Raw genomic sequence first — 27,176 nt, 5'->3', positions numbered from 1 at the left:
GTACAAAAGTTTCACAATGTTCACATATGTAGAAACTAGTATGATGCTGAAGATAATGGATATGAGATGTTAAAAAGTGGTGAAGTGCACCTTTTAAAATAAGTTTCTTGTGTCTGGTACAGAAAGCTGTCAGATTCATGCTTCTCAGGACTCGGTAGTGCAATGTACTGAATCTGATGCACCTCCATTTTGATTCCTCGGGTTTCACTGTGTCTGCTTCATGGTTGACAGACAGTCAGACAGAGAGGGAGCCCTCTCAGATTTCCCCTCTCTCCACCGAAACATTTGTGTGTTATAATAATTCAGAGCCATTGATATCAGCCCAGTGCCACAACAGTGTGTGTGTGTGTGTGTGTGTGTGTGTGTGTGTGTGTGTGTGTGTGTGTGTGTGTGTGTGTGTGTGTGTGTGTGTGTGTGTGTGTGTGTGTGTGGATATACCATTAAACATACACATTTTAATGCCGATGAGGCCCAAGTGGTTGGATGTGTGTGTGTTTTTGGATGTATGTTTAAGCAGACTTGTGTAGTATGAGCGCCATGCATTTTGTGTGTGTGTTATGTATGGGATTGGGGTTTGTGTGGTGTGTGTGTGGGGCTCATGTACTGTATGTATACGTGTGCATGCGCGTGTGAATAGCTCATTAGCCCAACTCATTCTCACAGCCTATTTCCCCTTCGTTGGGACAGGAGAAGTCCCCGGGGGCTCGCCTTGAACAATGAATACCAAATCACTCTCCTCGCCTCCCGGTTACCGTGGTATCCTCCCAATAGTCATTACTGACAGACAGTTGCCCCTGGAGATGGAGGCGTGTGTCTTCCCCCTACAGACACATCCATAGTGACAGCCCAGGGAACTTCGCAACAATTACGAATCAGGAGACATTTTAGAGAGACAGGGTAGTCGACTAACCAGTCACTGTAAACGCAAGTCATGTGTTAGACCACACTGACTGACTGACTGATTACAACAGCTAGCTTCCAGTAGAATCCAAATCAGGCATTTGACAGACTGAACTGTGAGCTATCTCAATTAGGGTGCAGGTTTTAGCGGGAGCTAGCTGTCGTTGATAAGGTTCAATATTAGGTGTTGGATAAATAGAGTAGGAAATTCAGAGGTTACAATTCACTATTCAGGCTAATTCAGGAACTTAATCATTGAGAACTCAAGTATTTTATCCCTGCTACCTCTATCTCTTTTTAAATGATATTTTCACTGTATTCCTAACTAGAATAGTTACAAAATAATACTCTCTAATCCAGTGGTTCCGAAATGTTGTTTGCACACAGCTTAAAATTGACAGTAGAAAATGCAGGGGACACCACTTGGGAAAATGATATATTCCCTAGTTAACGCTGTGTGTTCATATTCATTCTATTTTATGTCCCTCAGGCTCTCAACACATGATAATGACATGAAACAAGTGTTAGTCATCTTTCTTGTCTTAACCAATAAGTACAAGAGTTCTTACTATGTCTCCTCCAGTGAGCCCAAGTGTTACTCCTTAGGTCTTACTCCCCTGCTACTCTTAACCAATGAGCACAGCTGTAGTTCTCACTCTGACTCCACACTCCAAGACTGCTTCCATCACGTGGACTGGGAGATGTTTCGTATTGCGTCAGACAACAACATTGACGAATACGCTGATTCGGTGTGCGAGTTCATTAGAACGTGCGTTGAAGATGTCGTTCCCATAGCAACGATTAAAACATTCCCTAACCAGAAACCGTGGATTGATGGCAGCATTCGTGTGAAACTGAAGGCGTGAACCACTGCTTTTAATCAGGGCAAGGTGTCTGGTAACATGACTGAATACAAACAGTGCAGCTATTCCCTCCGCAAGGCTATCAAACAAGCTAAGCGCCAGTACAGAGACAAAGTAGAATCTCAATTCAACGGCTCAGACACAAGAGGCATGTGGCAGGGTCTTACAGTCAATCACGGACTACAGGAAGAAACCCAGCCCAGTCACGGACCAGGATGTCTTGCTCCCAGGCAGACTAAATAACTTTTTTGCCCGCTTTGAGGACAATACAGTGCCACTGACACGGCCTGCAACGAAAACATGCGGTCTCTCCTTCACTGCAGCCGAAGTGAGTAAGACATTTAAACGTGTTAACCCTCGCAAGGCTGCAGGCCCAGACGGCATCCCCAGCCGCGCCCTCAGAGCATGCGCAGACCAGCTGGCCGGTGTGTTTACGGACATATTCAATCAATCCCTATACCAGTCTGCTGTTCCCACATGCTTCAAGAGGGCCACCATTGTTCCTGTTCCCAAGAAAGCTAATGTAACTGAGCTAAACGACTACCGCCCCGTAGCACTCACATCCGTCATCATGAAGTGCTTTGAGAGACTAGTCAAGGACCATATCACCTCCACCCTACCTGACACCCTAGACCCACTCCAATTTGCTTACCGCCCAAATAGGTCCACAGACGATGCAATCTCAACCACACTGCCCTAACCCATCTGGACAAGAGGAATACCTATGTGAGAATGCTGTTCATCGACTACAGCTCGGCATTCAACACCATAGTACCCTCCAAGCTCGTCATCAAGCTCGAGACCCTGGGTCTCGACCCCGCCCTGTGCAACTGGGTACTGGACTTCCTGACGGGCCGCCCCCAGGTGGTGAGGGTAGGCAACAACATCTCCTCCCCGCTGATCCTCAACACTGGGGCCCCACAAGGGTGCGTTCTGAGCTCTCTCCTGTACTCCCTGTTCACCCACGACTGCGTGGCCACGCACGCCTCCAACTCAATCATCAAGTTTGCGGACGACACAACAGTGGTAGGCTTGATTACCAACAACGACGAGACGGCCTACAGGGAGGAGGTGAGGGCCCTCGGAGTGTGGTGTCAGGAAAATAACCTCACACTCAACGTCAACAAAACTAAGGAGATGATTGTGGACTTCAGGAAACAGCAGAGGGAACACCCCCCCATCCACATCGATGGAACAGTAGTGGAGAGGGTAGCAAGTTTTAAGTTCCTCGGCATACACATCACAGACAAACTGAATTGGTCCACTCACACAGACAGCATCGTGAGGAAGGCGCAGCAGCGCCTCTTCAACCTCAGGAGGCTGAAGAAATTCGGCTTGTCACCAAAAGCACTCACAAACCTCTACAGATGCACAATCGAGAGCATCCTGGCGGGCTGTATCACCGCCTGGTATGGCAACTGCACCGCCCTCAACCGTAAGGCTCTCCAGAGGGTAGTGAGGTCTGCACAACGCATCACCGGGGGCAAACTACCTGCCCTCCAGGACACCTACACCACCCGATGCTACAGGAAGGCCATAAAGATCATCAAGGACATCAACCACCCGAGCCACTGCCTGTTCACCCCGCTGTCATCCAGAAGGCGAGGTCAGTACAGGTGCATCAAAGCTGGGACCTAGAGACTGAAAAACAGCTTCTATCTCAAGGCCATCAGACTGTTAAACAGCCACCACTAACATTGAGTGGCTACTGCCAACACACTGTCAATGACACTGACTCTACTCCAGCCACTTTAATAATGGTAATTGATGGGTAATGATGTAAATATATCACTAGCCACTTTAAACAATGCTACCTTATATAATGTTACTTACCCTACATTATTCATCTCATATGCATACGTAGATACTGTACTCTATATCATCGACTGCATCCGTAGATACTGTACTCTATATCATCGACTGCATCCTTATGTAATACATGTATCACTAGCCACTTTAACTATGCCACTTGGTTTACATACTCATCTCATATGTATATACTGTACTCGATATCATCTACTGTATCTTGCCTATGCTGCTCTGTACCATCACTCATTCATATATCCTTATGTACATATTCTTTATCCCCTTACACTGTGTATAAGACAGTAGTTTTTTGGAATTGTTAGTTAGATTACTTGTTCGTTATTACTGCATTGTCGGAACTAGAAGCACAAGCATTTCGCTACACTCGCATTAACATCTGCTAACCATGTGTATGTGACAAATAAAATTTGATTTGATTTGATTTAACCTATAAGCACACGTGTTAATCCCTTTGTTCTTACTCACCTGCTACTCTTAACCAATGAGCATGTTGTTTTTTTGTCTCTCTTCTCTTTTTTACTGCCTGCACTCAGTGGCTTAAAGCCAAGGTAAGAGCTGTGTTTCTCCCCCTACCCATGATGCTTTGGCCCTCTAAGCCCCCATTACTCTGAGTCGCCTCATTTCGTAACATCAGTATATGTTGTATGTATATTAAAACTTTATGAGAGAATGTAGTCCTAATATAAGGTCCTTGTTATGTCTCCAAATGATCTAAATTACCTCTCAATTAAACAATATAGATACCATCACAATACCATCACAAAACACTAAAAGTGAAAGCAAAATGTTAACTATAAACTGCACCGTACTGTAATAAGATACTTGCACAATGTAACATACAGTAATTGCCTTTGTAAAGGTTTGAACAGTAGGCCACCTATGACTGAGTATCCATGTTTTTCTTTTTCATAGCAACATGGCAACAACCAGCCAGCTAGGGGGGGAGGAGGAGGAGGAGGAGGAGGGGGGACATTATCGAGGACCAATCCACCGACACAGAAACCCCCGAGCCCACCCATGGCTGGTCGTGGAACTCTTGGGTATGGTATCCCAAAAATGTGTGTATGAGTGGGTGTGTGCCTGTGTGAGCTTGTGTTGTGCTGATGTGCACTTAAGTTATTGGTGTGTTTGTGCACGTGTGTTTTCTTAACATGCAAAAATGTTTTTGGTGTGTGTTGTGTTGACATACACTTAATGTTCTAAATGTGTGTGTCCTCTCCAGGCGAAACACCCCATATAAGACCCTGGAGCCAGTCAAGCCTCCGACGGTGCCTAACGACTATATGACCAGCCCAGCACGACTAGGCAGCCAGCACAGCCCTGCACGCACTGCCTCCCTCAACCAGAGACCCAGAACACACAGGTAAAACACACTGCACACCCCTAATTTGCAGTGGGTCACTGGAGCGTGTGTGTTAGTGTGTTTTACACCTTTCAAACCAAGACGTGGTGAAGCCAACGTTTTGCAGACTTTTCTTTATATCTGAAAGGTATTGCCAGCAACAAAGCCTGCATGGTTGACCAATGAGCCCAGTTCATCTTGTCATCCAATCAAACAATGTTTTAATGACAACATTTGTGCTGACAACAAAGGGGACCGCTGGTCTCTACACACGGTAGCCGGATTTACTCGCAGTTCAATAGCCGTTTACCGCAGCCTTCATGTGATTAAAAACAAAGCATTCCACTCAATGAAGGCTGAATTTCTTTTGTCCCTCAGAAGTGTTCCTTTTTTTGTTCGTCAAGTAGCCAAGATGATCAATAAATGGTCGTGAGATTACTTTGAAATAAATCTTATTCAACAAAGCTTTATTAAAATATCAAGTTTGTGATCAGCAAAACAGTGAGCGGACATCCCCTTTTTATCTGTAGGCCTACATTATTTTATCTACCTCCCATTTTTTTCTTTTAACTATTGCTTGCTTTTTATTTCATATGATTAAAAACCAAGCCTTCCTCAGGCTACCCTTACACTAGGCCAGGAATTGGCCGCTGGTGGCCCCCGGACCCAATTTTTATTTTGGGGGGGTTGACTCAACTTCGGGGTCTCAACTTACTGTTAGATTAATAGAATACACAAGGTGCAATTTCAAAATGTGGTTGTGCATCAGCAGTCACTTAATTAGCCCATGTCAGCATTTTTTTAGATTGGTAAATTAGTTCATTATGTTTATGTCACGCCTGCTCCCGTGCTTGCTCTCGAGCAACAGGTAGCCCTTCATTACGCACACCTGTCACCATCATTACGCACATCTGTGCTCATTGGACTCACCTGGACTCCTTCACAGTGTTGATTGATCGTCTGTTCCTCAGTTTTGTTTCCCGTGTCAGTATTATTGTCATAATGTCATTTTGTTTCCCCTGTCCATACGCTGTCCTTTCTCTGTTTGATGTCCATTTTCCATTAAATGTTCACTCCCTGTACTTGCTTTTCGTCTCCAGCGTCGGTCCTTACAGAATACTGACACCCCTATTTGAAGCATCAGGGAGATCTTGTTTTTTGTTTTTGGTGGTGACGTTGGGTCTGGGTGCCGCCGATGGAACCGGGGGTTCCTCAGCGGGCTCGTCTGGCTTCCACGCCTTAGCTGGCTCGAGAGGTTTCCTTGCCTCGGTTGGCTCGGCAGGCTCCCATGCCACGTCATGCCTCGGCCGGCTCGTCGGGCTCCTATGCCTCAGCCGATCATCAGGCTCCCATCCCACATCATGCCTCAGCCGGCCCGCCAGGCTCCCAAGCTTCAGCCGGCTCGTCATGTTCCCTTGCCTCAGAGGGATCGTCAGGCTTTCACACCTCAGCCGGATCATCGGGCTCCCACGCGTTAGCCGGCTCGTCGGGCTTCTACTCCTCAACCGGCTAGTCCAGCGCCCATGCCTCGGCCGGCCCGTCAGGCTCGCCCAAGTGGGACGCCAGGTGGGACGCCAGGTGCCCATAGGGGGAGGCGGTACTGTCACCCCTGCTCCCTCTCTCCCTCGGCTGCCCTTTATTACGCACACCTGTCACCATTACTATGCGCATCTGCTCTCATTGGACTCGCCTGGACTCCTTCATGTTGTTGATTGCCCCCTCTATATCTGTCTGTTCCTCAGTTTTGTTCCCAGTGTCAGCATTATTGTCGTAATGTCATTTTGTTCATTATTGTCGTAATGTCATTTTGTTTGATGTCTGTTTATTCACTCCCATGTACTTGCTTCTCATCTCCAGCGTCGGTCCTTACAGTTTATAAAACATTACATTTGGGAGCTGTATAAAGTTGAGTGGACATTTCCCCTTTCTCTTGATATCGGATATTTATCCAGCTTCTGTGAAAACTTTGAATATGCGTAAAACCCTCCAGTCGTTGTTGCCTTAATATTATATGCCCACGGTAACCTGCAACTGTATTGAAACAGCCTATTTAAAACAAGTTGTTGTTTTGTTTTTATTAGAATTTGATTGGAATTATTCACTGTCGTTATAGGCCTTATCAAAGTAAATGTAATCTTGCCTATTGACAACATTTGGGATACCCACTGCAATCCCTGGGTCGAATCCAGGCTCCATCACATCCAGCCGTGATTGGGAGTCCCATAGTGCGGCACACAATTGGCCCAGGGTCGTCCGGGTTTGGCTGGGGTAGGCCGTCATTGTAAATAAGAATTTGTTCTTAACTTCTTATGTATGTGGGACAGTATTGCTACTCAGGCCCAGAAGCTAAGATATGCATAGTATTAGTAGATGTGGGTAGAAAATACTCTGAAGTTTCTAAAACGGTTTCAATGATGACTCTGAGTATAACAGAACTCATATGGCAGGCAAAAACCTGAGAAAAAACCCAACCAGGAAGTGGGAAATCTGAGGTTTGTAAGTTTTCAAGTCTTTGCCTATCCAAGATAGTGTGAATTTGGTCCGATTGCATTTCCTAAGGCTTCCACTAGATGTCAACAGTCTTTAGAAACTTGTTTCAGGCTTCTACTGTGAAGAGGGAGCGAATAAGAGCTGTTTGACTAAGAGGTCTGGCAGAATGCCATGAGCTAAGTCATGCGCGCGGCCGTGAGAGTGAGCTGCGTTCCTTTTCATTTCTAGAGACAAAGGAATTGTCCGGTTGAAACATTATTGACGATTTATGATAAAAACATCCTAAAGATTGATTCTATACATTGTTTGACATGTTTCTATGAAATGTAATGGAACTTTTTGACTTTTCGCCTGGACTAAGTGCCTGCGCCTCGTGAATTTGGATTTGTGAACTAAACGCGCAAAAAAAAGGAGGTATTTGGACATAAATGATGGACTTTATTGAACAAAACAAACATTTATTGTGGAACTGGGATTACTGGGAGTGCATTCCGATGAAGATCATCAAAGGTAAGTGAATATTTATAATGCTATTTCTGACTTCTGTTGACTCCACAACATGGCGGGTATCTGTATGGCTTGTTTTGGTGCCTGAGAGCTGTACTCAGATTATTGCATGGTGTGCCTTTTCCGTAAAGCTTTTTTGAAATCTGACACAGCGGTTGCATCAAGGAGAAGTATATCTTTAATTCCATGCATAACACTTGTATTTTCATCAACATTTATGATGAGTATTTCTGTAAATTGATGTGGTTCTCTGCAAAATCACTGGATATTTTGGAAGCAAAACATTACTGACATAACGCGCCAATGTAAACTGAGATTTTTGGATATAAATATGAACTTTATTGAACAAAACATACATGTATTGTGTAACAAGAAGTCCTATGAGTGCCATCTGATGAAGATCATCAAAGGTTAGTGATTAATTTTATCTCTATTTCTGCTTTTTGTGACTCCTCTCTTTGGCTGGAAAAATGGCTGTTTTTCTGTGACTAGCCGCTGACCTAACATAATGCATGGTATGCTTTCGTCGTAAAGCCTTTTTGAAATCGGACACTGTGGTGGGATTAACAACAAGTTTATCTTTAAAATGGTGTATAATACTTGTATGTTTGAGGAATTTTAATTTTGAGATTTCTGTTGTTTTGAATTTGGCGCCCTGCACTTTCTCTGGCTGTTAGCGGAATTTCATCCGTAAGAAGTTAACTGACTTGCCTAGTTAAATAAAGGTTCAATATAAAAAATAAAGCCCCAATATCAGTGTGGATGCTATGTATACAGTTGAAGTCAGAAGTTTACATACACTTAGGTTGGAGTCATTAAAACTAGTTTTTCAACCACTCCACAAATGTCTTGTTAATAAACTATAGTTTTGGCAAGTAAGTTAGGACATCTACTTTGTGCATGACACAAGTAATTTTTCTAACAATTGTTTACAGACAGATTATTTCACTTATAATTCACCTTATCACAATTCCAGTGGGTTAGAAGTTCACATTCACTAAGTTGACTGTGCCATTAAACAGCTTAGAAAATTCCAGAAAATGATGTCATTGCTTTACAAGCTTCTGATAGGCTAATTGACATAATTTGAGTCAATTGGAGGTGTACCTGTGGATTTATTTCAAGGCCTACCTTCAAACTCAGTGCCTCTTTGCTTGACATCATGGGAAATTCAAAAGAAATCAGCAAAGACCTCAGACAAAAGATTGTAGACCTCCACAAGTCTGGTTCATCCTTGGGAGCAATTTCCAAATTCCTGAAGGTATCACGTTCATCTGTACAAACAATTGTACGCAAGTATAAACACCACGGGACCACACAGCTGTCATACTGCTCAGAAAGGAGACGCGTTCTGTCTCCTAGAAAGAAAGTACTTTGGTGCGAAAAGTGCAAATCAATCCCAGAACAGCAAAGGATCTTGTGAAGACGCTGGAGGAAACCGGAACAAAAGTATCTATGTCCACAGTAAAAACGAGTCCTATATCGACATAACCTGAAAGGCCGCTCAGCAAGGAAGAAACCGCTACAGTTTGCCATTGCACATGGGGACAAAGATCATACTTTTTGGAGAAATGTCCTCTGGTCTGATGAAACAAAAATAGAACTGTTTGGCCATAATGACCATTGTTATGTTTGGAGGAAAAGGGGGAGGCTTGCAAGCTGAAGAACACCATCCCAACCGTGAAGCATGGGGGTGGCAGCATCATGTTGTGGGGGTGCTTTGCTGCAGGAGGGACTGGTGCACTTCACAAAATACCTGAAACATTTGACCCAAGTTAAACAATTTAAAGACAATGCTACCAAATACCAATTGAGTGAATGTAAACTTCTGACCCACTGGGAATGTGATGAAATAAATAAAAGCTGAAATAAATCATTCTCTCTACTATCATTCTGACATTTCACATTCTTAAAATAAAGTGGTGCTCCTAACTGATGATTTTTTACGAAAATCTGAGTTTAAATGTATTTGGCGAAGGTATATGTAAACTTCCAACTTCAACTGTATATTTACATATTCAAGCCATGAAATAACTTAGAATAATGTGGAGTGTTAACATTTTCAACATATTTAGCAAAGATAGGATAGCCCCAAATGTTGTTATTTTGTTTTTGTTGGCTATTTATCAGACTAGGTTATAACGGACTAACATTAGAATTGGAGTTGATGACAACGCAATACATTAAAAAAATGTAAATACACAACTTGAAGAAGCCACATATATAGGGACAGAGCATGTTCTGATTGGCCAGTGAAGAGTCAAGCCTCGACAAAACTACAACAAATGTGTTCATCATAACCCAGCCTATTCGCACCTCCGTTAGCTTTTGCGCTCATAAGTCCTGCAGGGAAAATAGCAAAACAAATTCTGAGACACCCCCGGACCTATAGAGCTACCACCAGTCTAAGACTTGCCATTGTGTTAAGTTTGTTAAAATAGAGCCCATTATGTTCTACAGCTGAATTGTGATAGGAGCTCATGCTGACATTATAATTACAGATTTTCTGACACTCTCACTTCTTTTGTCATCCTTTTCTTTTATTCTCTCTCTCTATGACTCCCTCTTTACCTCTTCCCCATCCCAATTTCTTCCCCACCATCTCTCTCTCTCTCTCTCTCTCTCTCTCTCTCTCTCTCTCTCTCTCTCTCTCTCTCGCTGTCTCTCTCTCTCTCTCTGTGCAGTGGCAGCAGTGGGGGTAGTGGCGGGCGAGAGAACAGCGGTGGCAGCAGCATAAGTGTTCCTCTGGCCGTGCCCACTCCCTCCCCTCCCAGCCTGGGACCAGGTGAGCCCAGCGATACTTCTCCTTTAGATTAGCTTTGCATTTAACTAGCCATTCTATTATTGTAGATTCTTTGCTAGCTTAGTATTTAGGTGTCCATTCCATTGAATTAGCTTCTCTTTTAGCCTAGTTTAGCATTCAGCCTTCCATTCTGTTTGCTTCTCTGTTAACATTGTTTAGTTCAGCAATTAGCTGTCGGTTCTGTCAAATTAGCTTCTCTGTTAACCTATTGGTAGTGTAGCATTTTAGCCTTTTCATTCTGTTAGCTTAGCATTAGCCTTTCTGTCTAGCTTTTCTGTTAGCTTAATATTCAGCCTTCCATTCTGTATAGGATCTCTGGTACCTTAGCTTAGAATTTAGACTTCTATTTTTGGTACCTTTTCTTCTTTGTTAGCTTAGCATTTAGCTTTCCATTCTGTTATCTTAGCTTCTTATTTTGTTTAGCATAGCATTTAGCTGTCCTTTCTGTTTATTTCTATCAGGCCTTTTCCTGTCTTCAACTTAGCATGTGTCTGGTTATTGTGTCAGCTAATATTTTCATATTCATACGCTTAGCTGCCTATTTGTTCTGTCAATTTGGCATCTCTTTTTGCAAACAATGGTATTTGTCTGTTTGTTTTAGCCTCATATTATGCATCAGTTTTCCATACAATTCAGCTGTCCATTTAGATCTAGATTCATATGCATATTTTGATGATATTTTGGCAGCACAGTATATCTTCTCATGGAACTCTTTTTTTCTGTCTGGTTGGTTGTTGTACACCAGCCACAGCTGAGTCACTTCCATCCAACCACACACTAAATAAGTGCAGTTAAGACCGGGCCAACTTCAGTGAATTCACTAACTCTCTCACTCTCCTTTCCTTACCTTTTTTCTCCGTCCCTCTCTCCCCACCTCAACAACGACTGCAGCAGTCCCCCAGGGCCCAGGCCTGGGTCCCATCCCCATGTCCCAGTTTGGCACCATCTCGAGGCAGGTCTCCCGCCACAACTCCACCGCCACCTCAGCCTCCATGGTGTCGGCCACAGGTACCTACCGCCGGGCGCCCTCCGGCAGCTCCCATTTCTCCATGTCCCAGCAGCCCCACCTCAACGGGGGACCCGCATACCCCCAGAACTTAGGTAAGACCACGGGAATCATTTTTGTTGGATTATGGTTGAAGTAATATTATGTCCGACCAAAGAAGAAAGTTAATAGACCGTAGTTGGATTATGGTTGAATGTTTGTAACCGACCAAAGAGCAACATCAATAGACCGTCGATTCAGTGTGTCCTGGATAGGAGTCAGTTTGAGGTAGCTCACTTTAATTAGCCTACAGATTGTCAACAGTGTAACTAGGTTGAATATAAAATATCCTCTGAAATCCTCTTTGATTTGATCTTAACCAATACTCTCCATCGTTTTAATGCTTCGGGTATTTTTGCAAATGACATGTGAAGTGATCACTGTGCTATTGCCTGTGTGAGAGATGGTAAAATTCCTAAGAAATCTCCACGTGTTGTTACGAAAAGAAACTTGAAGCGGTTTGATATTCAAGGTTTTTTACATGATGTATCTAGCATTGAATGGAATAGAATGGAATTAATCCCTGGTGTTGAACTAGCCTTTTCTTACTTCCACTTCCACATATATGCAATAGGCATGCCCCTTTTAAAAGATTCAGGATTAAGGGCAAAGAGAACCCTTGGTTTACTAAGGAATTTACAAAAATCATAAGGGAACTAAATGCTATGTGGGCTAAAGCAAGAGGGACTGGTTTGCCAGATGATTGGAAGGCTTTTAAACATCTTCTAAATATGGGTGTAGCTATGATCCATAAATTGAAAGCAGACCACTACCTGAAATCTACTTCACAAAATGTAAATAATCCATCCAAATGTTGGCAAGTAGTGAAGGGTTTGGAGTGCAAAAAAGATACACAGCTTTCCAAACAATTGTTGGTCGATACACAGATTGTAACTGAGAGAACCTCCATTCTGAAAGCCTTGAATACGCATTTTTTAGATGCAGGCAGTTTATTTGAAAAGGTCAATGGTACAATTGAGCCCCCTATGAATGTACATGACATCCCTGTGCACTCCTTCACCAGGTTCTCCTTTTCATCCTTCTCTGTTTCAGAAGTGTGTAAAGCCCTGAAAGAAATTGATTTTAAAAAATCCCCTGGCCCTGATGAACTAGACCCCCGCCTCCTACACCTAGCTGCTGACATCATTGCTCCCCCCTGAACATGTATTTTTAATGTTAAGGGAATCCCCAAGTTATGGAAATCTGCTTTTGTACTGCCTCTCCTGAAAGGTGGAGATCCTTCGCTACTTGACAACTATCGACCCATATCAAAATTGTCTGTACTGTCAACGGTACTGGAGTCCTTATTTAGTAGGCAGCTAAAGGTCTACTTCCAAGAAAACAACATCTTAAATGGAATGCAATCAGGTTTTAGGTCTGGCCACAGCACTGTTTCAGCAACATTGAAGGTTTTAAATGACATCCACTGTGCTCTTGATAAGAAGTTACATTGTGTGTCTGCTTTTACTGATTTGTCGAAGGCTTTTGACACCGTGGACCATGCTGTGTTAGTGCAAAGGTTAAGATGTTGTGGAATTACTGGTCATACTCTAGATTGGTTTATAAATTACCTATCAAATCATACACAATGTGTAATGGCGGATGGTTGTAAATCTGTGTCCATAGAGGTGTGCTCAGGTGTTCCGCAAGGTTCTATTTTGGGCCCACTGTTGTTCATTTTGTATATCAACAACATTGGGGATCTTATTGAAACAGCGGATGTTCATTTTTATGCAGATTATACTGTTCTTTATTCAAGTGGTAGTTGTGTATCTTTACCTTTGAAAATGCCCAAAGAGCATTTAACATCATACAACAGAATCTGTATGATTTAAAGCTGATTCTAAATTCGGGTAAAACAAAATGCATGGTTTTTTCAAATGCCAGGCATGTTACAAATCATGTCATTGCTACATGTGCTGGACATACTATAGAGCAAGTTAAAGTGTACAAATATTTGGGTGTGTGGGTTGACGATAAGCTGAGCTTCACTGTGCATGTGTAGAACTTGATAAGGAAGCTCAAGCTGAAAATAGGATTGTATTACCGGCATAAGGCTTGTTTTTCTTTTGAGGCCAGGAAGGAGCTGGTACGATGTACATTACTGTCGGTTTTAGATTTTAGTGATGTTATATATAATATATGCAGGCCTCAGCCACTACCCCGAGAGCATTTGATTTAGTGTATCATGCAGCCCTCAGGTTAATTTCAAATCAGAAACATCTAACACATCATTCTTGGAAAAGAGATGTTATCTCAATGAGAAAAAAACCTGTACACATAAAGGTAAAATAAAAAATAAAAAAATTGCAGGTAAAAGAGGAAGAGGAAATAAATCCACACACACTCACATTAGCAGTTAGACAAAGGGAAATCCAGGACACACATATACACACGCCGACATTAGCTGTCAGACGAGGAGATTTAGGACAAACGTCGCAAACATAAAACCAAGGCATACAGTATCACTGTTAGCTCTCACACATAACATTGACCCATAAGAGGTAGACTAGTCTGGTGAGGAGAGACAGTGACTGATCTATGTATCTGAAGGCAGCTCTATGGCGGCAAAAATAAATCAGACGTGACTAGTTGAGAGACAACCATTTCATTACTGCTGATTTATGCCCCGGGAGTCAGAGAGGAAAATCACCCTCATGATGATGAGTCACCCTCTATGACAGTGGTTTTCAACCAGTGTGCCGCAAAACTTTTCCAATTCTTGATAACACTCGCTTATAAATGTTACCTGTGGAATGAACGTGGGATTTTGACTTGGGGGCACCAGTGCCGGTAGAAAGAAAATCAATCAGATAATCCATTGATTGAATGGCACACATGGTTACAAATCTGTATCGTTGTTTCAAGCCCGGTGCGCTGCAGCTGTTTTTACATTTGGATCATTTGAGGGGCGCGTATCATGAGCAAAGAAATTAGTATCATTTTACTTTGCCTGTGAGAACCATTAACACAGGCAGGTCTGAGGCTTAGCAGTACCACAGCCTCTTCCATAGAAACAAACGGAGCTTGGCTTTGTGCCTGTGGATGCACCTTTACAATGCAGGAAACCGCTCGTTTCTAGACCTTTCCGTTCAAAGTATGACCTATTTTACAAGAGCTACATGTTTTCCTTTCTATCTGAGATTTGCGGGATGCTCTTAAAGGGGTACACACAAATGAACCATCATGAGTGGGCCAAAGAAACTATGAAAATAGGTTAAATACACCCAATTTAATCTATGAAAAAATGGTTGTCACAGAAAATGAATTATTTGCAGTATGGATGAGATGAAGGTCATTAACACATAATACATGATTAGAAAAAGTTTTGGTGTGCCACATCATTTTTTAGCCCATCAAGGTGTGTCACTGATCAAAAAATGTTGGGAACCACTGCTTTATGACATCATGTCTTTGGGTGGGAACAATCATTACAACACTGTACAGGGGTTAGGGTGACGGTCATTCAATGAAGGGCATAATCATTGTCTTACGTAAGATATGAGTTATGCAACCTGTCGGAAGACAAAGGAGTGTCATAAAAAAACGTGTATTTTTCAACTGAAGAACAGAAATGCACAGTGTAGCTGTTTGCATTTTATTGCACAGTAAACTAGAAGTTGGTATTATTACACAATACGAAATACATTTTGACACTTATTTAAAATAATTCCTATAACATTGGGGACTACTCTGTATGAAATGGTACCTCATGGTGTTCATTTCAATTAATCCCAAAGAAACCGAGGACATTTGGTAATAATAATTGGTGAAACTAAATTGTTACAACACAAATAAACACTGTATAGTAAGTATACTGTTAAATATCATGCTGCCAATGCTGAATGTTGTTTGTTTATATAGCCAGTAGGCAAAACTGGTTCAAATAACATCAAAATAACCTAATTTCAACCAGTTTGTTGTAATAACATAATTTCAACCAGTTTGTGGTTGTAAAAACGTAATTTCAACCAGCTTTGCCTGAAGGGTAGGTTTTGGTGTCTATGAGCTAATGGGGTCACAGCGTCCCACACTGCCTTTCTATTCGCTTAGCTTTCTTATTGTCTTGTTACAGAACTGCACTTTGTATATCAGTAAATTGCAAGCCACTATCATAGATAAAAGCTTTGGCTATCCTTTAGATAGATCACAAGTTCCAGTGGTTGAATTGAGAGAACAAAATACTCTTAAGTGGGTATGCACTCTTACTGCTTTGTTTTGCTCTCTGACAAGCATATTTTTCCTGTGTTTCTCCTTCCATCTCCCTATCTCGCTTTCTTTCCCTCTCTCTGGTATGTCCATCTGTCTGCCTGTCTGTGTTGCTGCATTTAGTGTCTGTGGCTCCTCCTCCCCCTCCTATGGTCCAGCTGACTCCTCAGATTCCTCTGACGGGCTTTGTGGCCAGAGTACAGGAGACCAGTAAGTAACACATACGCACACAATCAAACACACACACACACACACGTTATGTTCTTCTATCCCCGTTGGGACCTACAATTTATTTCCATTTAAAATCCTATTTTCCCTAAAGCTAACCCTTACCATTCCCCTAACCAAACCCGAAAACTAAACCTAACCGTCATTTTAACCCCTAACCCCTGAGCTTAAAATAGCCTTTGTCCTCATGGGGACGTGAGAAATGTCTCCACGAGAGAGAATTTTCCTTGTTTTTCTATCCTTGTGGGGACATTTGGCAATTTTAGTTCCCCAAAAGAATAGAAGAACCAACGCACACACAGGTAACAGCACCTCAGCCTTACATTTCACACTGTCGCCTATTAGTGCTCTTTTATGCTGTGTCTGTCATGCCTTTCTCGTACGCTGGCTACTGCCTTTAGACACACCCCTCCAATGTTTTGTCTGTTGCCATGGTCACTGAGAGACAGTGGTGAGAGTTATATGGTTCTACCTTTGTCCACTGAAAACACGTGACTTAACGTTTGGAAAACAGCATAGTGTCAGCCAAGTCAAACACGGTTTTAATCAGACAGGGCACGTCTCAGGGATCCTCCCAATCCCTACTGTACACAGCAGCTGTTTCCTTGTCCAGGTGACTTTAGTCGTTAATCCAGCTTTCAAATGACAGTTTGATCCTTACTTTCCTTATTTTGCATTTGCATTTCACCTCAAGAAACCCTACTAGCCATATCTGAACTACTGTGTCTGTTTTATGCATACAGTGGATTCGGAAAGTATTCAGAACCGTTTACTTTTTCCACATTTGGTTACGTGACAGCCTTATTCTAAAATGGATTAAATAACCATTCTCATCAATCTACACACAATACCCCATAATGACGAATACAGGTTTTTAGACATTTTTGCAAATGTATTAAAAAGAAAAAACAGACATACCCTCTTTGCATAAGTATTCAGAGCCTTTACTATGAGACTCGAAATTGAGCTCAGGTACATCCTGTTTCCATTGATCATCCTTGAGCTGTTTCTACAACTTGATTGAAGTCCACCTGTGGTAAATTCATGATTGGACATGATTTGGAAAGGCACACGGAGTTGACAGTGCACGTCAGAGCAAAAACTAAGCCTTGAGGTTGAAGTAATTTTCCGTAGAGCTCAGATACAGGATTGTATCAAGGCACAGATCTGGGGAAGGGTACCAAAACATGTCTGCCGAATTGAAGGTCCTCAAGAACACAGTGGCCCCATCATTCTTAAATGGAGAAAGTTTGGAACCACCAAGACTCTTCCTAGTGCTGGCCGCCTGGGCAAACTGAGCAATTGGGAGAGAAGGGCCTTGGTCAGGGAGGTGACCAAGAACTCAATGGTCATTCTGACAGAGCTCTAGAGTTCCTCTGTGAAGATTTGAGAACCTTCCAGAAGGACAACTATCTCTGCAGCCCTCCACCAATCAGGCCTTTCAGTAAAAGGCACATGACAGCCCGCTTGGAGTTTGCCAAAAGGCACCCAAAGAACTCTCAGACCATGAGAAACAAGATTCTCTGGTCTGATGCAACTAAGATTGAACTCTTTGGCCTGAAGGCAGCATCATGTTGTGGGTATGTTTTTCAGCGGCAGGGACTGGGAGACTAGTTAGGATTGAGGGAAAGATGAACAGAGCAAAGTACAGAGAGATCCTTGATGAAAATGCGCAGGACCTCAGACTGGGGCGAAGGTTCACCTTCCAACAAGACAACGACACTAAGCACACAGCCAAGACAATGCTGGAGTGGCATCTGGACAAGTCTCGGAATGTCCTTGAGTGGCCCAGCAAGAGCCCGGACTTGAACCCGATTGAACATCTCTGTAGAGACCTGAAAATAGCTATGCAGCAACGCTCCCCATCCAGCCTGACAGAGATTGAGAGGATCTGCAGAGAAGAATGGGAGAAACTCCCCAAATACAGGTGTGCCGAGCTTGAGAATTGAGGTTGTAATTGCTGCCAAAGGTGCTTCAACAAAGTACTGAGTAAAGGGTCTGAATACTTATGTAAATGTGATATTTCATTTTTTTATTTGTAATACATTTGCAACTATTTCCAAAAACCTGTTTTTCCTTTGTCATTCTGGGGCATTGTGTGTATATTGATGAGGGGGAAAAAATGATTTAATCAATTTCAGAATAAGGCTGTAACGTAACAATATGTGGAAAAAGTCAAGAGATCTGAATACTTTCCGAATGCATGGTATAATAAGAGAAGACACTGTTCTGTCATGCTATCTGCTGGCCAGTATAGGTCATCACACGTCTGAAAGATCAGGCTCATGCATGGCATAGAATGTAATTGAATAGAATAGACAGGAATATTGGTATAATAGAATACAATTGCGGTAGAATAGAATACAGGTAGAATATAATGGAATGGAATAGAATACTGGTAGAATAGAATGTAATATAGACTGAGTGTACAAAACATTAGGAATACCTTCCTAATATTGAGTTGCACCCACTTTTGCCCTCAGAATAGTCTCAATTCGTCGGGTCATGGACTCTACAAGGTGTCGAAAGCGTTCCACAGGAATGCTGGCCCATGTTGACTCCAGTGCTGGTGGTGGACCATTATTGATACACTGGAAACTGTTGAGAGTAAAAAACCCAGCAGTGTTGCAGTTCTTGACTGTGCCTGGCACCTGCTACCATACCCTGTTCAAAGGCACTTAAATATTTTCTTAATTGTCTCAAGGCTTAAACATCATTCTTTAACCTGTCTCCTCCCCTTCATCTACACTGATTTAAGTGGTATTTAACAGTTGACATCAATAAGGGATCATAGCTGGATTCACTTGGTCAGTCTGTCATGGAAAGAGCAGGTGTTCCTAATGTTTTGTACACTCCCTCTATATGAATTCATGTTTTGTTTGTATGATGTTAAGGAGCAACACACTGGTAGGGGCAGATTTAAGTTATTTGTTCAGTTTGGAGTGGAGGAGCTAAGACCATTTCAGAAATGTTATAATTAGCTTTTATTGTTTAAAGAAACCATGAAAGAGATTGGTGTATTTTTTTCACTATTTCATCATGGCATGGGGTTGTGACAGACATTTGTTTCAAATCTATCACTTGATGGTTTCATTTCAGAGAGACAAATTAGCTTGTTTTTTTGCAAAATGCTATATATCTGCCTCACTGTCAGAGAAATAAGTAGTACTGCTAGGTTTTACACAGTCAAATGTAGCAAATAACTTCATTTTTAATAAAGAAATCTACAAATGATATATTTATGACATCAATATAATTATTTGTAAAGAATTATAATTCAATACAGCAATATGAGATCTGTATGTAAAACATTTACATTTGACATTTTAGTTATTAGGCAGATCCTCTTATCCAGTGACTTACAGTAAGTGTGTTCATCTTAAAATAGCTAGGTGAGACAACCACATATCACAGTAAAATGTACAGGATACAAACATTGCATTCCAGCTGAACAATGGCTATGTAGTGTTTAGCAAAAAAAACATTGAAACTCAATTAATTAAAAATCAGAGAACAGTCATATTTTACACATATATTAAGGTATCCATAAGAAATCATTTCTGATGAAAAAACACAAATATGAAAAATGTGTGGATATAGCATTTTGGAAATAAACTTAAACAGTTGTTCCTGTTTACGCTACAGTGTATATATTTAGGAGTTTTTCCTGGTCAGGTCACATGGTCAGGTGAAACCCCAGGCCATAGTATAGAGAAATTATAATGGCATCTTTTTGTAGGGACTAACTCCGCCATGGTTCGTTGGACAAAGCCTATGGGGAAATGAGCAATGTTTTTGATAGGGTTTTTGGATATACGCCGGAAATAAGGTATGTGTGATAAACACAGGCTTAGGAGATCTCATACGTTTTGTTCTAGGAGATCATCTTCATCAGCTAACAGCTAGCATCACTTTTTTGTGAATTTTTAAGCATTTATGTGGTTAAACAAAGCACAAAGCATAAAGGTAATGTTAACTGACTGGTATTATCTCATTGAACAAAACGTATAAGATCTGCCAAGGCTGTGTTAAGTTCAGACCTTATTTTCAACGTTTATCCCAAAACCCTATTCTTTCCCCATAGGAATGGCTGAACGAATCAGAGGTAACTCATTTCCGTTTTTTTTGGCACTACAAGCTAGCGAGCGCTATTGATATCACACAAATAAATATAATTACTATAACAGAAATATAACAGACACTATGAAATTGTGCTTCCATAATGTCAAATTTATTTTCCTCTCCCCTCCTGTTCAGTAACAGACAGCCCGGACCCCCTTCCACCGCCCCCTCCCGAGGACATTGTCATGTTTGAGGAGCCCTCGCCCTCGCCCCCTCCACCGCCCCCACCAGTGGACTACCAGGGGGATGAGGAGGCGGCCGTGGTGCACTACAATGACCCTTATGCTGACGAAGACCCCCACTGGGCCCCCAAGTCCTACGTAGAGAAGGGTGAGTTTGACTGGTACCCCCGGAACTTTAGTGACGTCATACACTGATACCAGTTTGAGCATGATTTACATGCTGTTATAAGCTTGTTTTAAACAGTGCAAAACAAATGTATGTGGAGACAAAGTATCATACTTATCCAAATCCAAAGGACCAATTAAGTAGTATAGGACAGTTACAGTACAGATACTACTAAGGAACACCCACAAATTGTCACTCTTGGGTGTAGGCCTACTATATTATACTATACCATATTATAGTGCTGTATCTCTTTAAGTAATTATTTCACGTACAGCCCTATTCCCACCAGCTGTTCCCCCTCACTCTGTTCTGTCTATGGTCAGGTTGTTATTGTAAAAGAGAATCTGTTCTCAATAATTTACCCAGTTAAATAAATAAATCAAATGTTTTTTACAGTGGTGGCCATTTATGACTACTCCAAGGACAAGGAGGACGAACTGTCCTTCATGGAGGGCTCCATCATCTACATCATCAAGAAGAACGACGACGGCTGGTACGAGGGCGTCTGCAACGGTGTCACTGGCCTCTTCCCCGGCAACTACGTAGAGTCTATCATGCACTATGCAGACTAAGGGCGGCCATATTAACAGTGCAAAAACGCCAGGATGTTACAAAGAAACGTGCTGAGTTTAGTATTTGAAACGATAAGGTAGCTTTTAGTAAGATTTTGGCATTTGTTTTGCACGGTCAAATTGTCCTGAAAGCCCCCCATCTCTTATCCACACAGAAAAACGTCAATCTTACTTTCAGAAAAAAAATAAGAAAGAATAAACAAACAAACAAACATAAAGAAGTGCATTGCGACATGAGTGACCAAATGTTCGTTTTTGTCAGTGTCCAAATTGCAATGTTACAAAACAAGCTAAATATTCAATTTACTATGCTACATGTTGGAGGGAGGGGAGGGGTGGGTTGGGGAGGTGGGCCAAGGGATAGGGAATAGGAGTTTTTAATGCTAAAAGATATGAACATTAATTTTCTTATTTCTGGTGAAGTTATTTAGTTTTGTTTACAGTATCAGTCAAACGTTTGGACACACCTACTCATTCAAGGGTCTTACTATTTTCTACATTGCAGAATAATAGTGAAGACATCAAAACTATGAAATAACACATATTGAATCATGCAGTAACCAAAAAAAAAGTTTATGCCAAGAGTGTGCAAAGCTGTCATCAAGGCAAAGGGTGGCTACTTTGAAGAATCTCAAATATAAAATATGTTTGATTTGTTCAACACTTTTTTGGTTGCTACATGATTCCATATGTGTTATTTCATAGTTTTGATGTCTTCGCTATTATTATACAATGTATAAAATAGTAAAATAAAGAAAAAACCTTGAATGAGTAAGTGTGTCCATATTTTTTACTTGTACTGTATTTATACAGTGCATTTGGAAAGTATTCAGACCCCTTGACATTTTTAACATTTTGTTATGTTACAGCCATTTTCTAGAATTGATTAATGTAATTTTTTCCTCATTAATCTACACACAATCCTCCATAATGACAAAGCAAAAACGGGTATTTATACATTTTTGCTCATTTAGAAAAAAACAACAACTTAAATATCACATATACATAAGTATTCAGACCCATTACTCAAAGACTTTGTTTATGTACCTTTGGCAGCGATTACAGCCTTGAGTCTTCTTGGGTATGACGCTACAATCTTGGCACAGCTGTATTTGGGGAGTTCTCCCATTCTTCTCTGCAGATCCTCTCAAGAGGTGTCACTACAGAACCGAGTTCGATCCCGGGCCGTGTCTTTATAAAATGGCGCCGGAGCAGAAGGCAGACGTTTTACCTGCCCACAACCGATTGTGTTTTTTGTTTGTTTATCTGCGTTGTTTGTGACTTAGTTTTTAAAACTATTTTTGTACATAATGTTGCCGCTACCGTCTCTTATAACTGAAAATAACTTCTAGACATCAGGACTGCGATTACTCACCACGGACTAGCAGACTCCATTTTCTTCTTTCACGACTCTGATAAGCCCGAGGCGGAGGATATACGGCTCCCTCGGAAACAGGCCCCGACCCCAGTGAACTGCGTGATGCGGAGGCGGAGAAAGAGAGGCCAGAGGGCGGGCTGCCTTCTGAGGAGTAGGAGACGATTGAATAAACCCCCACTCGCCTCAATTCTGCTTGCAAACATGCTATCTTTGGACAGTAAAATTGACGAGTTATTGGGAAGATTAAACTACCAACCAGACTTTAATAACTGTAACATCTTATGCTTCAAGGAGTCGTGGCTGAACGACGACAATATCAACATACAGCTGGCTGGTTATACGATGTACCGGCAGGATAGAACAGCGGCGTGTGGTAAGATAAGGGGCGGCGGTCTATGTATTTTACAGCTGGTGCACAACATCTAAGGAAGTCTCGAGCCATTGCTCGCCTGAGGTACAGTTTCTCATGATAAGCTGCAGACCACATTACCTACCGAGAGAGTTTTCATCTATATTCTTTGCAGCTGTTTACATACCACCACAGTCAGAGACTGACGCCAAGACAGCATTGAATGAGCTGTATTCCGCCAAAAGCAAACAAGAAAACGCTCACCCAGAGGCGGCGCTCCTAGTAGCTGGGGACTTTAATGCAGGGAAACTTAAATCGGTTTTACCTCATTTCTATCAACATGTTAAATGTGCAACCAGAGGGAAAACAACTTTGGACCACCTATACTCCACACACAGAGATGCATACAAAGCTCTCCCTCGCCCTCCATTTGGCAAATCTGACCATAATTCTATCCTCCTGATTCCTCCTTTCAAGCAAAAAATTAAGCAGGAAGCACCAGTGACTTGATCAATAAAAAAGTGGTCAGATGAAGCAGATGCTAAACTACAGGACTGTTTTGCTAGCACAGACTGGAATATGTTCCAGGATTCCTCCAATGGCATTGAGGAGTACACCACATCTGTCATTGGCTTCATCAATAAGTGCATCGATGACATCGTCCCCACAGTGACCGTACATACATACCCCAACCAGAAACCATGGATTACAGGCTGCATCCGCACTGAGCTAAAGGCTAGAGCTGCCGCTTTCAAGGAGCGGGACTCTAACCCGGAAGCTTATAAGAAATCCCGCTATACTCTCCAACGAATCATCAAACAGGCAAGCATCAATACAGGACTTAGACCGAGTCGTACTACACCGGCTCTGACGCTCGTCGGATGTGACAGGGCGTGCAAACCATTAGACTACAAAGAGAAGCACATCCGAGAGCTGCTCAGAGACAAGAGCCTACTGGACGAGCTTAACTACTTCTATACTCACATGCATGAGAGCACCAGCTGTACTGGGAAGACTATGTGATCTCTGCAGCCAATGTGAGTAAGACCTTTAGACAGGTCAACATTCACATGGCTACAGGGCCAGACGGATTACCAGGACGTGTACTGCGAGCATGCACTGACCAACTAGCAAGTGTCTTCACTGATATTTTCCACCTCTCCCGGTCCAAGTCTGTAATACCAACATGTTTTAAGCAGACCAACATAGTGCCTGTGCCCAAAAACACTAAGGTAACCTGCCCTGAAAATTGTCAAAGACTCCAGCCACCCTAGTCATAGACTGTTCTCTCTGCTACCACACAGCAAGCGGTACCGGAGCGCCAAGTCTAGGCCAAAGAGGATTCTAAACAGCTTCTGCCCTCAAGCCATAAGACTCCTGAACATCTAGTCAAATGGCTACCCAGACTCACATTGCCCCCCTCCCCTCTCCACACCACTGCCACTCTCTGTTGTCATCTATGCATAGTCACTTTAATTAACTCTACCTACACGTACATACTACCTCAACCGGTGCCCCGACTCTGTACCGGCACCCCCCTGTATATATTGTTATTTTTTACTGCTCCTCTTTAATTACTTCACTTTTATCTCTTACTCTTATCCGTATTTTTTGAAACTGCACTGTCGGTTAGCGGCTCGTAAGTAAGCATTTCATTGTAAGGTCTACACCTGTTGTATTCGGCGCATGTGACTAATAAAATTTGATTTGATTTGTGTCGAATCCCACCATGACCTAGAGATGCATGAGGTGGCGCACAATTAGCCCAGAATCATATGGGTTAGGGGAGGGTTTGGCCATCCGGGTTGTCCTTGTCCCATCGCGCTCTAGCAACTCCTGTGGCGGGCAAGGCACATGCACGCTGACATGGTTGCCAGTCTGACAGTGTTTCCTCCGACTCATTGGTGCGGCTGGCTTCCGGATTAAGCGAGAAGTGTTTTAAGAAGCAGTGTGGCTTGGCAGGGTCGTGTTTCGGAGGACGCATGGCTCTCAACCTTCGCCTCTCCGGAGTCCGTACAGGACCTCCCTGACCAAGGCCCCTTCTCCCCCGATTGCTCAGTTTGGCTGGGCGGCCAGCTCTAGGAAGAGTCTTGATGGTTCCAAACTTCTTCCATTTAAGAATGATTGAGGCCACTGTGTTCTTGGGGACCTTCAATGCTGCAGAAATGTTTTGGTACCCTTCACCAGATCTGTGCCTGGACACAGTCATGTATCTGAGCACTATGGACAATTCCTCATGGCCTTGTTTTTGCTCTGACATGCACTGTCAACTGTGGGATCTTTATATAGACAGGTGTGTGCCTTTCCAAATCATGTCCAATCAATTGAAGTTAACACAGGTGGACTCCAATCAAGTTGTGCAAACATCTCAAGGATGATCATTGGGAACAGGATGCACCTGAGCTCAATTTCAAGTGTCATAGCAAAGGGTCTGAATACTTATGTAAATAAGGTATTTCTGTTTTTTATTTGTAATACATTTGCAAAAAAAAAATAAACTGTTTTCAGTTTGTCATTATGCGGTATTGTGTGTAGATTGATCAGATGATAATTTTTTTAATCCAGTTTAGAATAAGGCTGTGTCGTAACAAAATATGGGAAAAGTCAAAGGGTCTGAATACTTTCCAAATGCACTGTATATGTATATATATACTGTAATGTGAGAAGCTGCCAGTTTGTGTGTCAGTAGTGTTTTACCTGTGATTTGCCATCTGTCTTTTGAGGGGTTAATGGCATGCAAAGTTGTGCCAGGTAGGGATGATGTTACTCGCTCTTATTTAGTCATTGGTGGGGTTTTCTTAGATTTTTCACTTTTAGTGCCATTTCTACCCTCAGTTTAGCAAATTGTCACTTGATATTACATTTTTTTAATGTCATTTAAAAAAATATATATCTTCTTATTTTATGCTGTCAGGCTACTGTAGCAAAACGTGAAGAAACTGATTATTGTACGTTCTACTCCATCATGGTTCCATTGTGTTGGAATGTCTGCACTGATTAGTTCTCAATGGCTTTTTATATGACATCAATCACATGGCTTTGATTGCAACACACGTTTGATTGCGTTCTGGCTATCCAAACGTTGCATTATCGTTGTTAGTTATATCAACCTGGCTTTGACAGTGGGCTCTGGTTAGGTGCTTATCTTTGGTACTTGATAACCATCATCAACACAACCTCAAAACAAGGACGCAAGACTGTCAAAAAATGGTGTAGGCTACTAGCCTACTTATTGAGCAGAACAGAGTGATTTGTAACAGTGGTAAACATTCAATCTTGAATGTAACCTTGCTCTATCATTTCTATCACAATGAATGTAGGCAATTCAGCAGTGCATTGTGGACTCAAATGTACTACATTGATTGTATTTAAAAGATGCAGACACATTTGTGCCACACAGTTATGATGAACTAATATTCCACACACATTGTCAGTGCATAGTAATGCCTACACAACTTTATTGTAAACATGACATGATGACACTATAACTAAATACTTCCATGCAAATATGTAGGTTGCTTGTAGTTGGATGGCCTTACATCCTGTCATTTGAGGTTTATTTTTCATCAGTGATGTTACGGTTATGACAATAGGTTGTGACCACATGGAGTAGGCGTTATGACGCACAGACAAAGTTAAGTTAAAGCTGGCCACGTGCGGCCTCCCGAGTGGCGCAGTGGTCTAAGGCACTGCATTGCAGTGCTAGCTGTGCCACTAGAGATTCTGGGTTCGAGTCCAGGGTCTGTCACAGCCGGCCACGACAGGGAGACCCATGGGGCGGCACACTATTGGCCCAGAGTCGTTCAGGTTACGGGAGAGTTTGGCCTGGCAGGGATGTCCTTGTCCCATCGCGCACTTGCAACTCCTGTTGGGGGCCGTGCGCAGTACACGGTCGCCAGGTGCACAGTGTTTCCTCTGACACATTGGCATGTCTGGCTTCTGGGTTAAGTGGACATTGTGTCAAGAAGCAGTGCGGCTTGGTCTGGTTTTTTCAGAGGACGCACAGCTCTCAACCTAGAGAAAGAGAATGGGAGGGAGAGAGAGAGAAAGGGATAAAGAGAGAGAGAAAGAGAGGGAAAGTGTGTGTGAGAGAGAAAGAATGAAAAATAACTAGAGTGAGAGAGAGAGAGAGCGAATGAAAGTAAGAGAGAAAGAGAAAGCAGAGAGAGAGAGAGACCTGTCGTCCCCTGGTT

The 27,176-nt window shown here is 42.3% G+C and overlaps 1 protein-coding gene across 5 annotated transcripts in view; it reads left to right on the top strand.

The window, feature by feature from the left end:
- Positions 1-21,584, top strand: part of LOC112260245 (abl interactor 1) — a 46,018-nt gene extending 24,434 nt beyond the window's left edge. For 4 of the 5 annotated variants that reach the window (XM_024435185.2, XM_024435187.2, XM_024435188.2 and 1 more), the window contains 8 exons: positions 4,124-4,138; positions 4,503-4,630; positions 4,813-4,953; positions 10,614-10,714; positions 11,624-11,833; positions 16,110-16,196; positions 20,472-20,666; positions 21,081-21,584. In XM_024435185.2, the coding sequence (XP_024290953.1) occupies positions 4,124-4,138; positions 4,503-4,630; positions 4,813-4,953; positions 10,614-10,714; positions 11,624-11,833; positions 16,110-16,196; positions 20,472-20,666; positions 21,081-21,256 (1,053 nt within the window). In that variant the 3' untranslated portion in view covers positions 21,257-21,584. The remainder of the gene's footprint in view (positions 1-4,123; positions 4,139-4,502; positions 4,631-4,812; positions 4,954-10,613; positions 10,715-11,623; positions 11,834-16,109; positions 16,197-20,471; positions 20,667-21,080) is intronic. The other variant, XM_024435186.2, reaches the window with a different exon arrangement.
- The last annotated feature ends 5,592 nt before the right edge of the window (positions 21,585-27,176 follow it).

The sequence above is a fragment of the Oncorhynchus tshawytscha genome, linkage group LG10 (assembly GCF_018296145.1).
Source record: "Oncorhynchus tshawytscha isolate Ot180627B linkage group LG10, Otsh_v2.0, whole genome shotgun sequence".
NCBI lineage: Eukaryota > Metazoa > Chordata > Actinopteri > Salmoniformes > Salmonidae > Oncorhynchus > Oncorhynchus tshawytscha.
The sequence above is the reverse complement of the archived record's forward strand: the minus strand, read 5'-3'. Positions and strand labels throughout refer to the sequence as shown.